At 38.6% G+C, this 17,463-nt stretch overlaps 1 protein-coding gene across 1 annotated transcript; it reads right to left on the bottom strand.

The window, feature by feature from the left end:
• Positions 1 to 362: 362 nt before the first annotated feature.
• On the bottom strand, positions 363 to 17,448 carry LOC140950825 (A disintegrin and metalloproteinase with thrombospondin motifs 16-like). The gene is made up of 25 exons (XM_073400047.1): positions 17,443 to 17,448; positions 16,700 to 17,032; positions 15,041 to 15,179; positions 14,925 to 14,933; positions 13,988 to 14,169; positions 13,779 to 13,859; positions 13,234 to 13,361; positions 13,026 to 13,039; positions 12,604 to 12,712; positions 12,118 to 12,258; positions 11,532 to 11,685; positions 10,582 to 10,677; positions 10,139 to 10,278; positions 9,932 to 9,998; positions 9,754 to 9,835; positions 9,010 to 9,137; positions 5,920 to 6,037; positions 5,429 to 5,509; positions 4,640 to 4,800; positions 4,294 to 4,429; positions 3,979 to 4,108; positions 3,495 to 3,705; positions 3,043 to 3,199; positions 1,332 to 1,661; positions 363 to 561 (listed from the first exon to the last, which is right to left on the bottom strand). Exons 1-24 carry the CDS (start codon positions 17,446 to 17,448, stop codon positions 1,336 to 1,338), a joined length of 3,129 nt encoding a protein of 1,042 aa, XP_073256148.1. The 3' UTR covers positions 363 to 561; positions 1,332 to 1,335.
• Between the last annotated feature and the right edge of the window lie 15 nt (positions 17,449 to 17,463).

Raw genomic sequence — 17,463 nt, 5'->3', positions numbered from 1 at the left:
TTTCCAGCTCGAGAAGCCAGTAACCTGACAGAATTTTTTGTTAGTGTGAACCCGCCAAACAAACAGCACCTGCATCATACTGGGCCCAGTTATTCGAAGGTCGATTAGCGCTTAACCCGGGTTTCTTTTTCTTGTGTTCAAAAGCATTTTCTCGGATGATTTTCTCTGTAGACATAAAGAATTCAAACTGAAATGCTTTTTAGCTTTCAAATCTGAATTCAAATCTCGCACTAACCCTAAGTTATTTCAACCCAGCTTTGAACAATTCGGCCCAGGGAAATAAGTCAGGCACTAGCTTATAAGTGATAGTAACACCAGGAATCAAACAACCTCTGTTGGATTAGAAATTTTTATTTTCCTCTTTGCTCAAGTTTCTACATTTTGACCGGAGCTACTGATCAACCTAGTATTGATCGATAATTTTCACTTGTTTTACATTCTTGTGTTAGTGAAAGTGCACTGTTTCATTCCATGCTGATTGCTAACTAAATCCTTTTATGAGTAACAGGTAACTTATGTTCCATTGACTGAGCATGTTCCTTCAGCGGTCCAACAGCGTTCCTGATGATTACACGAAGTCAGTTTATTATTCAATACAAAAGAATATGGCTACGAAGTAAAAAAAAAAAATAACAACAACAATTGATGGCATCTGTTTTGATTATGGTACTGTAAACAAAATTTTGTTTTTTGTAAACAAAATTTTTATTCAGGGGCACCCAAAGACTGTTTTCTGTAAAATAGCTGTTCGGAGAAGCAAATTTTGTGTAGAATTTTCTTTACTTGAGGACGGCTAAAAATGTCTAGATGACTGTTCCATACGTGTACAATTTTCGAAGCTCATGTAATAAATTCCCTACGATCTTCTGAACTTTAATTTTTCACGTTTTGCTCCTAAGGTTAGGCTTTTTTTCGAAGAAAAAAAGAAACCTAAAATTTTCGGATTCAAAAATGTGATGGAAAGAGGAATCAGAAAAATTATCTCCATCGTAAAATTGGTTGCATCTAAAATTTTAGGGAACAGTAAAACAGTAAAAGAGTTTGCTTAATACCAATTGCATTTAGGAGAAAACCGTCTTTGCGTGTCCCTGTTTACTGAAATTCTTCTCGACATATTGGTTCAATTTTAAGCAGCGCAGAGACGTAATTCGAGGTTCAGAATTTTTCTTAGCCCTAACGTGGAAGTAGAAGGAATACACAGTGGCACAGTTGATTATATACATTGCTTTCAGTTTCAAATTATCGGTATTTAAAAAGTACTACAGTCTAAAACGTTATTAAGTTCAGTATATAACTTACCCAGGGGTGTTATGATAAGTAAGCTTACTAACCATTCTAATTTGTAAACTTGTATACAAAGTTGATTCCTGGACCTCCAACGCCTGCCCAACAGTATTGAGTTATCTTGTCGCTATACGGGAGCGCACCATGTTTGTCATAAGTTTTCAGACCATCATAACCAGAGAAACACTCCCCGTAGAACTGTAGCGAAAACACTTGAAATTTGAGGTTACGTGCGGTTGTTAGGTCTGCGCACTTGTCTATAGTCAAGGACATGTCTGTCCAGTTAATAGCTTTCCTTAAATTATTGATTAGGATTGGAAGTGTTCGGTCATCTGTTTTGTCCCTGTAACATCCCAGAGGTACATACTTTCGATCACCTGTCAGAAAAGACGTTCTCAAACTCGTCAATAATTCAAAAGAGAAACAAGGGAAGCCACAACCATAATGAAGGTAAAGTTGCACTGTCCTAGAGCCCGAGTGGCCCTTGTGCACAGAGATTAGAACCCAGGAGTAAGACTACTCCACCCTGAATAACATCGCAGGGATTCACCCGAATAAACGCCGAACTCAATTACACACGGGAGCATAAAATACTGATATCTGCCGCACTTAAATAAACACCGTACTGATGCAGTAGGATACGATGTTTATTCGAGGATTATACGAAAAAATGAACAAGTACAGTGCAACTTGGTAACCTATTGTTAACTAGCCAGTCACTTGTGATTTTATATCAGCAAAAAAGCGAGACATGGAGCTTTAAACATGTTTTGTTTTTACGTAATATATATTTAACGTAAATGGTGTCAGTAATTTAAGAAATGTGATTGTTCAACAGACGCCACCTTCAAATAAACGCCACATCGAAAAACACTGAAAGTCAGTCTAAAGAGGGAGTGGTGCGGCCGGTTCACGGGTAGTGCTGTAATGAGGCCTGGTAACGAATTAAGGCCTTTTGGCTGTAATCTTTCTTAAACTCCATCAAAGGGAGAATAATTTTCATTCGCCAATAGCTCAAATGAAGTAGGGAATATTTCTTAAAAGAGTTAGCGATTTTTTTTATAACCCTTGTTAATTAAAATTATTATTCATTCAAAATATTTCTCCGATTCTGATTGGCTAAAAGCACCCCCATAACTCACCATAACCAGTTACTGATGACCAAATTTGGAAGAATTTTGTGTTTCACGAGGAAATGACGTCTAAAATGCAGCGTTCTTGCAGATTAATGCACCGTTAACCGAGAACACCTGGGGACGAGGTTGAGTTGTTTTGATTGTGAAAACAAAAAATGGCGGACATTTCACTCGTTTCAAGAGTAAGAACTGGGCGAAGTTATAGCTAAAAACATGGCAAGAACAGCAAGAACACAACTCGAAGGGCGACAACTGCTATTTGGAACTGAACAACCCTAAACGTGCACTATCGAAGGTGAACTTAACATCGATGGAGGTAAGCATGTTTTAGCTTTGTTTTTAAACTAGGAATTATTTTGAATGAATAATAAAACAATTATTGAATTCGGCTTTCGTATCATGTGAAGAATTATGGAGATCTCGGAGGGTGTTATCCGCCTCGGCCATAACACCCTCCCCAATCTCCATGGTTCTTCATAAGAGTACTCAGCCTTATTCATTAATTGTTAATTATTGTGTTTCCAAAAATTGAGAAAACGCGAGGCACATGTTTCTTAAAGAGGTCTTGATCATGAATTTAATTGTTTATTATTATTATTGTGGTATATGATTTATGAAATACCTGGACATGGTACGTCTTGATTGCAGTCTTCCTGAAGGACTGGCGTAATAGCAGCAGAACACATGACTTCCGGTACAGATTCATACGCACCATTTTCTTTCAGTCTCCTGCATGAAGTTGAACGCGTTTTTACCCCGGCTCGACACGAAGTGGAACACTAAGAAGAAACAGAGAGATCGCTAGAAACTGAATCCATTCAGGGATGTATTTAGGATTTTTTCAGGGTACTCACCAGAATGTCATGTCAACATATATTCTGTATTTTACTAAAAGTGGCGCTTTTACGGTTGAGAAGAGCGCGTGAGAGAAGGGACCCCCCCCCTATAAACGTAGCTGCATCAACGGACGTACCATGAAGTACCAAGTATGTTGCCCATCAATATATCTGATTTCCTTTTTTCGCGCAGAAGTTTTTCTCTTCCTTTTCTAAATATCTTTAGAGGTCTTCTTACCGATGACCACTCTCCCGGGAATTTTTCCGCTGGACAGTCAATTTTGTTACAGTCCCGTGTCTTGGGGCCCTCTGGTTTTGCAGCAGCACAGTTTGAATCGGGTAATGTGTTATATTGCCCTCTGGATACTTGCTGTCGACACAAAATCTTGCGTGTTTGAACTCCTTTACCGCATGTTCTAGAACAGGGTCGCCAACCTGATACGTACCAGCTGAAACAAGCGAGTAAATGTTATCATTGGGTTATCAGATCCAGATGAAAGAATGATAATCACACAATTTTTCAGTTAACGCTAAACTACTTTGTAGTAAGAAACGTTGAAGTATCGGGAGAGTAAATGGAGACATGTTTGCGAAATCTCAAAGTTCAAGCTCCAGCTTGGAATTATTCTATTTTCCGGAGTCCGCTGGTACTAATTTACTTCCCCATGTTGCTTAAAATGGACCAACGCAAAGTTTTCTGACAGTAAATGCAATTTACTTACAACGGGTTGCATTTTTGGGTATTACATTGATGTTCCGTAGCTGGCTTTCGGGAGTCTCGAGTACAAACAGCGTCACTCAGGTACGACTTATCTTCCTTTACAACACATTCCACACTTCGCGTCTGAACACCTTGAGAAAAATAACGTAGAGAAACAACAGAAATGAGAATTCACTGCTCAGATAAATTTTTAAGCAATGACGAGATGTGCTAAGATACCTAGGGCGTGGTTTAGTGGGGCGTGCGTGTCGGCGTCTCTTTCCTCTTCATGATCATCTGAAATAAGCTAAAAAACAGCTGTCTGATTCCTTCTTACCTCCTGCGCATGAGTGAGAGCACGTGCTCCATTCAGAGACCTCCCATATGGCTTCTATCACTGGCGGAGCTTCATTAGCACTGACAGGCTCTGTAATAGCGAAGTCAACTGGTGCTCTTTGGACAAATTGCCAGTACTGCAGGTTTAATTTATAGAAACAACAAAGATTAACCGATGACAATCAAAAACAAACGACGTTTCGACAATCCAACGATCAATTTCATATAAAAATAACAGAACCCAAGCACCATAACGGAGCGTTCGGATAAGTGGCCTTTATATCATTACCTAGGCTACAAGAATCATGTTCAGCATTGATGCACAGTTTAAAACTGGTTAAACTTACGTAGACGTACAGATGGGCGTTGGTCGGTCCAGGGATGTAAATTTTATCAGCATCCTCATTCTTTTCATGAGTGTAATAAACTTTAGTTCCGGCAGCCTCTGCAGTTGTACTCCAAGTATATCCCACATTATACACATTCTGATTTGCCTCATTCTTCACCCCTTAAATAATGTATACATAGGAAAGAAAAATGGGTGTTCTTCACAGTTGGTAAGAAGAATCAGAGAAGAAAAAAATAACTTATAGTATTGCACCAAATTAAACAACTCGCAATATGTATATATCTTTTCAATTCCAGTAACTCAAAACGATCGATACATCTCACTGACATACAATCAACTTGTTAACACTCTGCTGTGGGGGGCAAACTCAAAAGTGAACTCGTGATTCTAAGTTTTATTTGTTACTTGTTTATAAAGCGCTAACGGACGGACCATCAGGAAGTTATGGGGGTGGGAAATTTTCGAGCCGCATGAATTTTTTTCGTCAACATTTCCCTTGTATGATTTTCTTAGGCCAATGCATGAATAATTTGTAGAGTTCCTTGGTGTGTATGATTTTTGCAATTTAATTTTTCCTTGCGCGAGTATTTTTTTTTTGGACTTCGCCCCCCTCCCCCACCCCCGCCATAAGTTTTCTGATGGTCCATCTCTCCAGGCTAATATCTATATACATATTCACTGGGTATTCATAACGTAATGTGCTAAAAATTATAGCCAACTATTGCAGCGAGGAAGTTAAATTAACAAATGCACAATCAACACTGCCAGGTTTAACATTAAATCTCACCGAGGAAATTCCAGTCTTCCACTTCCTCGCTAACTCGAACTTCTGTTGATCCAGGTGGAACGTCAAGAACTGTGCAAGTTCCTGGGTAATCAATCAATCAATCAATCAGACAATTTAGCCCTCTTTATCACTGGATAGGAAAATGTTTTTTTTCTGAAAGGCAAATACATGGCTGTATTCTTGTCTAGTCCCTGTATGGCCTTTTGTCAGTTCCTCTCGGTCAATTCACTTCGGTAGGTAGGCAACGTGTATTCCATTTTGTCAAAAGAATTTCCTACTCTATTGATCTCAGCATTTTTATAATGAAGCCAATTCATGCCTGCTGAATTTTGGTTCGTACAAACAAAACGGCCATAAATGGTACGGACGGTTTCTCTGTGAAACTACGAGGGTGTAATCAGTTATAATTTTGACAGATTTTGCTTCATTCTAATTTATACTTTGCATAGGCGCAAATTTAAAGTAAAATACTCCTGGTTTTGCTTTCAGACCTTGGCAGGGGTTTGTGACTTTCCCGCCTATAGTTTTGCAAGATGTTGCGTCTCCGTCACACACTCTACAGCGGTCTTCTTTAACACCGGATTCCAGTATATTATCACAACCAACAGCCTAAATAAAGAGATACAAGCCATAGACATGTCAATCAATTTGACAGAAACGGTTTATTTATTGACCACCAAATACCAGGGTTTAAAGTAATGAATTATCTTTCCAATAGCATCGTAGGGAATTTATTAGATAAGCTTCGAAAATTGTACATTAATGGAACGGTCATTCAGAAATTTTTAGCCTTCCTCAAGCGATGGAAAATTCTAGCCAGTTTTTGCTTCCCCGAACAGATATTTTACAGAAAACTGTCGTTGGGTGCCCCCGTTTTTCTAAAAGGCATATTAGATAGAAAACCATGCGGTTCACGACATTGTAACACTAGTGCTGACACCTAAAGTCCGCACTGATATAGGTGTACGCATTTCACATCCATTTTTTGTTCATTTCAGAATTATTCAAAAGTACTGTTATCCTTAAAGTTACTAGCAAACGAAGCCCACAAGATAAAGATATTGTTGCGCCTTTCGATGATTTTCGTCATTAAGGTTTTACTAACATTGTTAATGCTTTATTAATTTTCCCATTTCCCCGACCACACCTCCGAAAAATGATTTAACAGGTTTGATTAGTTTTTCTACTATCACTCCCTGTTAGATAGACTGAAGGACTTGATGAATCTGCCCATCCATTAACACGGTAGCATTCATTACAGCTCAAAGTGCTGATAGTTTGATTATTGGAAGTTTGAAATAGGTTGCCTGTAATTATAGTTTTCGTTTTTAACGAGAAAGGTTTTGCGATGTTGAACAAACATTAACACCACAAAGATTATTAGAGGTCATGTATTGGATTTTTTTTAATTTCTTGATGCTTGCAGTTAATTAATGGTGTTACTTAGGTCTTTGGACATGACCTATCTTTGTGTATCAAATAATAAATACTTTTTAAATCCAGTCAAAGTGTGACCCCAAATTTTATGTCATTAGAGCATCAAGAAGAATGCAAACGAGTAAAGATTATTAGTAACGCTTTTAGTAATTAATGTCGTGCATTTCGTTCGATCCGTAATCCTGGGATACCATTCCATTCTAAAAATTAATTGGAGACCATTTCGGGAGTTGTACAGATCAATCACTTTTTTAGTAAATGAGCTGTGTTAGAAAAAAAAAAAGATGAAAACAGAAAATGAGTTTATGCGGTAAAAAAACATAAATGGCGGACTAAGAAACACAATGTAAAAACGTATTGAGCATATTTTTATAAATCTGAAATGTAATTGTCTTTATTCCTCGAAAACAGAAATAAGCGGACATAAGCCTACTATACGATTTATGGACAGTTTCTCAACACCTTTTAGTTAAGAAAGAAATTACAAATTGTTGTGATATCCAGGATTTGGCTCAGTTTGAAAGCTGGGAGAGGAAGCCTTCAAAGGACCGGTGTGCGCATGGGTGAGGACTGTTCCGGTCAACCTCGTCCCCAGGGCTTTTCCCTTAAAAAATGGGTGGGGCGGGAAAAGGCCCTGGCATCGGCTGGTCACGTGTCCCCTCGTACACCCTAAAATCCTGGGTGTAATAAATTAGCGCTATGTGAAAAGCTGAAATTATGCGTAACCTCACAGCGCGCGATCTTGGGCGGCCTTTTATATCTCTTGACGAGTAACGAAAAGTTTTACAAGATTTCTTTCTTGTCACAGATACTGGCTATGGTAAATTTTTGCTTTCCTCCGATTTCTATGAAGGAGACAGCGAGCGGTAACATTTGTAAAACGTCCTTCATAGAGCGATATAAATGACAAACAAGCTATCGTACATGCATAAAGTTTGTTCTGGCATGGAAAAGTCCGGTTTTGCGACTCCTTTGATATTTTATTTATTTCTTGCGAAGTGGACCGCCGTACACAACCTAGTTCTATTCACCTTGACTCTCAGCCATAACATAGCGACACGCGTTGGTTTAGACTTAGCCTGTATGACCTGTATTTTTAAAAAATTCATTGACCTCTGCGAGACTTGACCGAAACCGGAAACCGCGCATGAAAAGTTTCTGGTACCCAGGGTATCAAACGACTGGTAACAAAGGAAGACTTGGGTCCATTTAAAATTGACAGAGCTGTGGTTGATGCCAATCGATCGGTCAATCTTCCCTTTGATATAAGGAAAATCCTTTGTACTTATCCTCAGAAGAGAAAAGATATAAGAGATCTTAAAGTGTTTGATATCGAAGACCTGTCATCATTCCTGGCTGGAGGACCGACTTGCATCCGGCGCGGACATTTGTTTGTTTCATGGTCGGGTTGTAGGGAAGACCAGACTCCATAAAGCATTTTGATGAACAATCTATTTCAATTAAGTTCAATTTGTTTAAATTCACTGTAGATCCTAGAGGCAAAGGCCCGCATTTTTGATTGACATTGAACAAAATCACTTTCTGCTTGATCGTACAGTAATTCCACAGTCACGATGAATTTCAGTCGAAGCACGCCTCGATAACAACTTGTCTCAACTCTAAAGCATTTGACATATTTTGTACGTGACAACGTAGAGCCGGTACACCCTTTCATAAACTTGTAGCATTTGAATAATACGCATGCAATTAAATGGATCTTAAGCTTTTGAATCGCACAGACGCGAAAATATTGACATACAGTTCGCGATATTATCCATTGTTGCTCCGTTCGACTTCTGTCAGCGCAAAACCAGCGGGTTGCATATAAATTAGCTTCTCAGGAATATTTAGGCTGTGCACGTGACCAGCCGATGCCAGGGCCTTTTCCCGCCCCACTCATTTTTTAAGGGAAAAGCCCTGGGGACGAGGTTGTGTTCCGGTCTATTTCAAGCGTTTGAGCCGTACGCGAAAAAAAAACATAGGCCCCATCTGAAATTACACCAGTGTCTTTCCTTCATAAGCCTTAGGCAGGGAAAGGAGCTCGCATAGGGCCAATGAGTCCACTCCTATCCCTTCCCATTCCAGCACATCGGATATGCGCGAGCAGCAGTGGTAGAACTAAACCTCACTAGAACTTTACTTACTCTGCACTTTCCTTTGATGCAGACGTCTTTGTTTTTCGGGTCCAGTCTACACCGAGTTCCATCCTCCACTTTTCCCTTTGGATACACCACGCTTCCTTTTTTACAGTATAAGTCGCATGGATTTTTATCTACAAACGAAGGAGAGTGATTGTACTTCTTATTTCAGAGAATGCGCAACCTCAGTTGCCTTATCTTGTTTAAAAATGAACATACATTTAGTTATTTTAATTGTATCTAAACAAACGGATGGTATGCCTTAGAAGTCCACAATTTATGTTCAAGATATATGGCACATTCCTTTGGCCAAACCATTTTATGTTAGTTCCTACCCATCCCTGACCAAAGTCCTGGAATCCTTGTTCGAAAAGTAGACAGACCAATGTTTCATTAACTTTGAGAAAATTTCAATACAATGTTACCATATTGCCTTTCAGTGACAACGCACATTAAAACGAGGTTGACGATTGCGTTGGCAGTTTCATACAAAAAAGGCACTGTAGGTTGTAAACACAAGCCTTGCGCAAGTTCACTGTTTCTTTTACAGGCGTAGATCCATAGCGACGTTTTCCCTGTATATCTCGAGAGACACCAAGGACAATACCGAAACGAAAAAAATTCTAACAAAAAGGGCTTTTTTTTGTCAGAAATTCAAACCGATGAACAAGATCACCTTGCAAATTTCCGTGACATGGCCCTTGCAAAGGCAACCCGAAAAATCACATTAAGGGATACTCATTGTTGTACCTGCCATCATATACGGTACTGATCCTACAACCTTGGATTCGCATTGTTCCTGCCTATGAGTTCGAGTTCCTTCAGAACATGCCTGTAAACATAGATCCAAAGAAAACTGCAAAATTGCTAACCTCAAGAGTAGAGAAAAAACAAATTTGTACGTAAAATTTTTTAAATTTAAATTTACCTGTGAGTTGCATATTTTCCAGTGACCAATGCTCTCTCCTTCACAATCCATACCTCCATTTTGTGGTCTAGAATGGACAATGATGGTAAACTCACGGGTAAGATCAATTGCTCGTAGATTTGTACATACCTATTTGTTTTTAATACATAGTTCGTCTTAAAAGATATGTCAAAATAAATGAAATAACGAAAACAAAGTTGAACTTACCGGGGGTTTGTGCACGTCCTTGATCTGTACTGCACTCCACCCCCACACGGGTATGAACAAGTTGAATAGTCTGACCACTCACTCCAACCCCCGTCAGTCATTGATGATCCATCATCGACGCATTCCCCTTTAATGCACCACTAAATTGAAAGAAGGCTGTGATTTAATGATATCGTCGTAATAAAGAGGCCAAGATGTGTCGTTCTTATTCATCCTTTTTAACGATCTGTCAGTTTTATAAGGGAATATCATGCGCGATTCAAATCGTTGATAGAAAGACAACTCACAGCTAGCATCTACATTGATACTTTGCTTCATGTTACACGATCTTAGGTAGATTGGCTTTAAATAGGCTTTACGTTCCTGATAAAAGGACAAGTCTTGCTTTAGTAGAATGTCAATGTTCAGTTAGGGTACAAGAATTTGACCAATTGAATACTTACTCTTCGTTCTCCACACTTTGTTCCATCCGCAGGAGGAGCGAATTTGCTAACGCAGGACGAGCCATCTTTGGTACAGTACAAAGAACCACAGTTTGACTAGGAAAATTAAAAGCATTAATGATCAGGGAAAGTGCTTATCTTTTGTTAATGCTTTCTAATAAAATAGAATAATAGTTTCACATATACAGAGGAAATGGCTAGAATGTTATGGTTGACTTTCTAGAGTGATCTAGCTCCTGTCTAGTTCTGATTTTATATCCAAAAACCACGCTAGCTGGTGAGAGTTTTTGTTTTTATTTTTGTCTTTATTTTGCCATAAAATACTGTCCTGAGGTAATTCTTCTATTGTCTGGTATGCTTCATAATAACTGTTTGGGAAAAGGGTATAGTTTTATCGCTCATGAATATAGCAAGATTATCAATGTTCGAAACCCTTTTTTCCCTAACATCGCTACGAAAGGAAGCCTACAACCAGATAGCAATAGACCTCCTTTTGTCCAGTTTAGTGCTTCCTAACATTAAATATGGTCTTTTTGATGTATGGTGCTTTTAAAGCCGAGATACTGCGGGAGAGTACGTTTTCTAAGAGACGTCATAAGCGCACATTATAATATATGTGTTTACCATGTAAATGGATTCATTTCCAACATAAACGTATAACCGTCGTATTTGCCTCTTCAGGATTTTTTATTGTTTCTGACTAAGCTTAAAACCAAAAACTTTTAACGGGACAAATGTGACGGCTTTACGTTTATGCCACGTTTATGCTACGTATCCACCATGTCCGTTGATAGACATGAACGTTTAGAAAAACTGCACAGAAAAAGTTTCAATGAGGTACCACAGATAGTTTTGCACATCTCTCCCCCCACCCCACCCCCTAGGAAATTAGTCCCTAAGGGGAAGGACAATCGTGCGTAATGTTTCCTTCAACACTATTATAATATTACCTGCATTTGGCTGCAGAACTTATAACCAGCTCCATATTGAAGAACACATTGAGCGTCACCATCGATCAGTTGACCTGGAAGTTTGTGGTGGTAATTGCTTGAGAGAGCTTGGACATTATTAGGCGTGTCGTCAAGACACAAGGAGGTTGGTCCACTAAAGACAAAACAAAGTAAGGTCTTCTATAATCTATTGCAACTAAATTACCTTCATTAACCCCTCCCCCGACAAAATGCCTTCAATCGCATGTAGCATATCTCCGCTTTTAAGTTATGCGTTATAAATCAATTTTCAGCTAGGGTTGATTTTCTTTCGCGTAGTTAGACGGGGTCTAAATCTTAACCTTGGCGTTAAAACCAGATATTTGACCATTCAAATGACACTTGTTGTGCAATTCCTTCTTGTAGAATTTGCAGAGAAAACTCAGACTATCGAGCAATCTTTAATGTGCTTTACATTGCAAATGTCAAAACTGAACCTTTGATGGACTTGGAACGTGGCCGCCCTTGCATCCTGACTGAGATACCGCCAGTCATGCCCAATAACCAACAAGCACAGTGGCTTTTAATGCCCAAAGAATAGTTTTACCTCAAGATTGTCTGTAGTTGCTGGCGGCTGCAGGGAGACCATTTGCCGGCATTATTTCCTCCAATTGTAGTTGTAGTCATGATGAATTTTCCATTAGGACATTCTGCTAAATTGCTTTCGATATCATGGCGAACACCAAGCCTGTCAGCAAGAACAATTAAAAAGAGTTAGAACTAGAGACTCCAGTAAAACAAAGCCGCTCTTCACTCTTGTCAATTAATATTTGATTCCACGAAAATGCTTATCGCTCAACTGAAGCAAATAGGCCTTGGCACCCGAGCTTGTTAACTAAAACGTAAAAACATTGTATTTAGCCAACAGTCTTTTAGCTATTGTTATTTCGTATCATAAATTAGAGTTGGCTCTCTCTTTCCTTTTCCCATTTCCATCGATAACATCAAAAATCATTTATAAGCACTCACTGTGGCGAGTTCACTAATGCTAAGTTTTTCTAATGTTTTTCGGTGGAAGACATATTTTACTTACGAGTGTGCAGTTTCATGAGCTATCTGAAATGCTGTGCCCAGCCCCATGTCTCCGTTGCTTATACTCGGTCCATACGTTGATGAACAAGTAGACGATGCTTGTGCCAGGCCTAGGAAATGTACAGTTAGGGTTAGTTAGGGTTAGGAGGCAGAATGTATTTGCATCCAGAAAATTACAAACAATTTTTCGTGCTTTTGCTATCATGGCAGCTGTACGCGTGGACTAGCGTACTTGTAAAAAACAGTTACCGCTAAGATAATGATAAGATAAGACAATCATGAGACAGAAATTATGGCAATAATATTTGAAAAGGAGTGCGTACTATTTCTTTTGCAAAAGATAAGTCAAATGTATTGTAATAAAAGGAGCTGAAAGTTAGCGATGTTAAATCAATGTATGTCGTTCATGGAGAACACACTAACCTCCAAATCCAGCCCTAAACAGGGAGAGAAAGAAAAAAAGCACCATGTAATATATTTGGTATTTATTTAATGCAAAGTGAAGACAAAGTTGCTGCCAAGCGCCAAACGAAAGAAAAGCTAAAGTTATGAATTTACTTTTGAACAAAATGTCCCGTGACATCAAGTTAACACAAGACCTTAGAATTAATAACATTCCATAGTTACATACCCTGTGACAAGTATTACTTGGTCAGCATGTTTTGGATCTGCATCTGACATAGGCATATTGTCACCGTTTACCCACACCTCCAGAGCATTCAGTCTTGCCATGTTGCCGTCACTGCTTGAATAGCTAAACTAAAGGCGAACAAGTTTATTAACCCTAATTGGCTGGGCTAACTGTTGAGTTAGTCAAAACTTCACCCATGCTGTTGTTTGACTACCGTGAGAACAGTGTTATTATTTATTTCGCAGACAGGCCAAAACGCCTTCTTTTGATTTTTGTTGTGGTTATCGGTCACTTTATAATGCCTTTGCATGATTACAGAGCTAAAAAATAATCCAACATCTCCATAACAGCTACCTTAAACAAGGGACAGTGTCTCAGTATTTTTTGTAGGGAGGTTACAACTAGAGTTTATACACCCTTCGGGAAGAACAAAACTGGCTGCCTGTCATGGAGAAGACGCTGTTGGTATAGTCGAGTTACACTGGTACTCTGTGTATTATGGGTTGATAGGTGTATTTGAATGCATTCATTTAATCAGCACTTACGTCTTTATGAATGACCAGCCTCACAACGGAAAGGGTGAGCTTAATAGCTCCAACACTATTATCGTGGTACATCGCGTTCACCTAAACAGCGCCAGTTAAAAGACATTTGTTATAAGAAGAAAGAGACCTTATAGCAAAGGGTAAACACAATGTTAGTGAGTAAGGACAATTACAATTTAAAAAATAAAAATATCTCTTCTTCGTCTAACCATGTGAGCCAGCAATAAGAGTATTCCAGCTGCTTCGTCTTCGCTGCCAAATCTCTGTAGGAATAAGTGATCACCAACCATCATCACCTCCAAGTGTTTGTTTGACACAGATCTTGTTTCACGATAATTGTTTTGGCTTGTCTCCTTAGCTACGCTTACGCTTCGTTTTGACCGCCGTTTTTCTGTCAAAAAATAAGTGAGTTCAAAGTATTTTGGATTATGGGTGGCGATGAGAAATACTTCATCTTTTTTTATAACAAGTGAATATTTGTGTTCTTATCAGGAGTTAAACATTTAGCCAGTCTCGAAATACTTTAAATTTGAAATACAAGCGCCCGCACGACTGTTGCCTGACCAAGATACAGTATGGACGCTAATATTGCGCGCTAATAGGCTATGAGTGGTAACCGTTTTACATTATCCAAAACCTAAAATACATGACTTGATTTGCGGTTTTAGCTGTGGGTAAATGTTTAAATTCACTGAGACATCTAAGTTAAAAGCGATTTAAAATTTCTGCTGCGGTATACACAAACATTATGGAGCTTTAGCATCGACGACGGCAACGGCAGTGAAAACGTCACTTTTAAAATGAATTCCCGTTTTTCAAACACTGCCGCGTTTATTCCAGTTTGCTGAAAATGGCAAATGTAGGCGAATTTCCCTGGAGTTGATTTATTGAGGAGCGCACTCAACTTTAGAGAGGGAAAAAGAAATTCGTCGTCGCTCGTTTACGTCCTCCATAAAACTTGCAATTAGGCATTTTCACGTCGTAGTCATGCAAGGACAGTAAAGAAATGTACAAAAAAGAGTGATGTACGTGCAAACTTGTTGTTTTGCGTAATAAACCTATTGCTTTTTTGACGTCCTCGTTGCCGTCGCGGCCGTCGTTGCTAAAGCTCCCTTTTTATACAGGTAGCCGCTGTCCAGATTTTACTTACACCGTCTTGGCCAGGTCGTGGGTTGGTGCATGTGTGCCCCTTGAATTAATTCACCCCTTTCCTAAATTGAGCATGAAGGGATGTGCAGAAAACGTCTTACCTTTTACTTGACAGTATTCTTTGTAAGGACTAACAGAACGGCGGTAAATAAGGTGAGGTCGTGAACCACCATGTAGTCCAGAATGCTTTGCGAGATGATCAGGTAGCGGATGAACGAAAAAAGCGCTCTCCATGAAGTTTATTATTCCTTTCTAAAAAGTAACATTAGATATGATGGGGAAAAATAATATATCTCATCGATTCAAAAAGTCAAATACAAGCTGTACGTAAAATAATTATATTATGATCCCATCACGGTCAGTTACAGAAATGAACATTTCAGTTTTGAATTGTTCGAGTATTTCTTGTTGATTTAGCCCAGGTGTTTTCACTAAAATGCTCCAGTGAAAAATGCTGAGGAGGCCTTATGTGTTAAGAGAACTGTTGGTCGACCGTTCAGGTACGGTCGCCAGCTCCCGCGGCACCAAATCAACTCAATGCATCTAATTCTCTATCTCTATAATTTTGTTCACCGTGATGTGCGATAGTCTCTTAATATGTCGATATTTGGTATTATCATAATAATTATTATATGTTACTTTTTTACGTTATTATTACTTTGACTTTTTATTATCACTATTATTACCATTATTAATTTTTGCTTTTTAGCCCGCCTCAATTAGCTAGTGCTCTGCGTTCTAAGCTCTCTTTATAATCATGCCTCACGTAAACAAAATTTTCGTTGTTGTTGACCCTTTTTTTTTCTGTGGTCTTCTTACGATTATTGCGCACAAATTTTTTGCGCATTCCACAACTTAATTAAACCTCCCGCAACTGGAATCCACCTATGTAAATGTCTTTATGAAGAGAACAGCAACATAAACAAGCTTTATTTTGAGGACCATACGAGTACATACAGTATTACAAAAGCTATTTACAATTATTAAATTAAACTACTTTGCTAATAATTCGTCGCGAAAGTCAAAGCAAGCTGAAATATATTTCATGATTGTAAATTAATATAGTAATTAGATGTGCTCATCAGTCCATTGATCAAAACGTTCACAGGTAACTGGGTAATATTTGGAATCATAATCTAAACTTTATTGTAAAAATTATTCCTAATCAAAGAGTATTTAGAACAATTAAAAAGAAAGTGAATTTGATTGGATCCACAAAAAGGCAATTCCTATTATGACTGATTTCGATTGTATCTACCAAGTTCTATCATTAGTTTGTGGTTACTTATTCGTAGTTTTACTAATTTATTTCTCCAAGCTGGTCCTCTCGTTAAGTCTCGGTAATTAAAAGTGGTATGATCGCTTTTTAAAGATCTAAAAAATCATGGTTTTTGAGAGTGGTGAAAGATGTTTTGCCAAGATGATATATGTTCTTGTTTCATTAAACCTACGAAAGTTTTTTACTATAGCGGTATCTAACAGATCAGTGTTGAAGTCAGGTAGGTTGAAATATTCTGACATCTCCATCAAGTGAGAGTGAAAGCTACTCTTGCCATTGCAGTATAAATCAAATGACATTAAAAAGGATTGCTTAACGAAAGATTCTTCATCTTTAGACTTAATATATGAAATGGATGTTTAAGGTAATCGACCAAGTCTTCAGCTCCACAGGCAACATTAGAAGCCTTGTTGTTTACTTCTAAAAAACGTTTGCAACATTGGAGGTGTGTCTTTTGGATCTACAGTGAGAATAACGACGTAAACAGACTCACCAATCCATTATGGTTGCTGATAGCAACAATTGAATTGGGATCAGACTTCACGTGTCCTTCGTAAAAGGCCGTGTGAGGCGTCTCACTGTACTCTTTACTTCCATTTTTGTGTATCTTCTCCACCACCAGACCAGGCCTAAATAGGTTGGGAGATTTGCTGAGGCTTAAATGAAGTGACATTCCAAACGCCTCCATTTTGTAATACCAGACTTTCGGTTCCTCAGTGCCTCTTTTGAACCGCGCATGCTCATGTAGTTTGTAGCTGAGAAATTCACCTGATTCATCCGCTTGGAATGGAATTGTGACGTGATATTCTGGAACTGAATTCAAAAACTTTGTTAATGCGAAATATACCGGTTATGGAGGATTTTGACTCCACTTATCTTATTACTAAATTATTTCTCCTAAAGAGCAAATGCTCTAATACGTTCTGAACAATTAACTCTCAACTCTCTAGTGGGGCACTCTTGGGGAATGTTAACATGCAGCCCTTCCTCAATATTGGCTCCTAAAGGCTTAATTGAATGCAAAAAAGAGTTTTTGTACAGCGAAGTGTATCCTAGATCTGAGATCTCAAAAAACCCAAGGAGGAGAAGGAAGGGGAGGAGGAGGAGCTGTATCTTGATGTCAACAAGTTCTTTATTACTGATTGAGTGTAGCTTGGTTTTTAAAGAGAGCTCAAAGGATAACTTGAATGTATGACAAATGTACACACTGAGCGGAGAAAGTTTATTGTTTGTTACCTTCATCGTGGGTTTCAACAC

Source organism: Porites lutea, chromosome 10 (genome assembly GCF_958299795.1).
Source record: "Porites lutea chromosome 10, jaPorLute2.1, whole genome shotgun sequence".
Taxonomy (NCBI): Eukaryota; Metazoa; Cnidaria; class Anthozoa; order Scleractinia; family Poritidae; genus Porites; species Porites lutea.
Note: the sequence above shows the minus strand (reverse complement) of the source record. Positions and strands in the feature narration are given on the sequence as shown.

Excerpts from the sequence above, each read along its gene's own strand:
- LOC140950825 (XM_073400047.1), bottom strand. Across the intron at positions 13,362-13,778 it reads GGCTGGTCATTCATAAAGAC|TTTAGCTATTCAAGCAGTGA; the intron begins GTAAGTGCTGAT and ends GTTCGCCTTTAG. Across the intron at positions 12,259-12,603 it reads GCTCATGAAACTGCACACTC|GCTTGGTGTTCGCCATGATA; the intron begins GTAAGTAAAATA and ends TCTTGCTGACAG.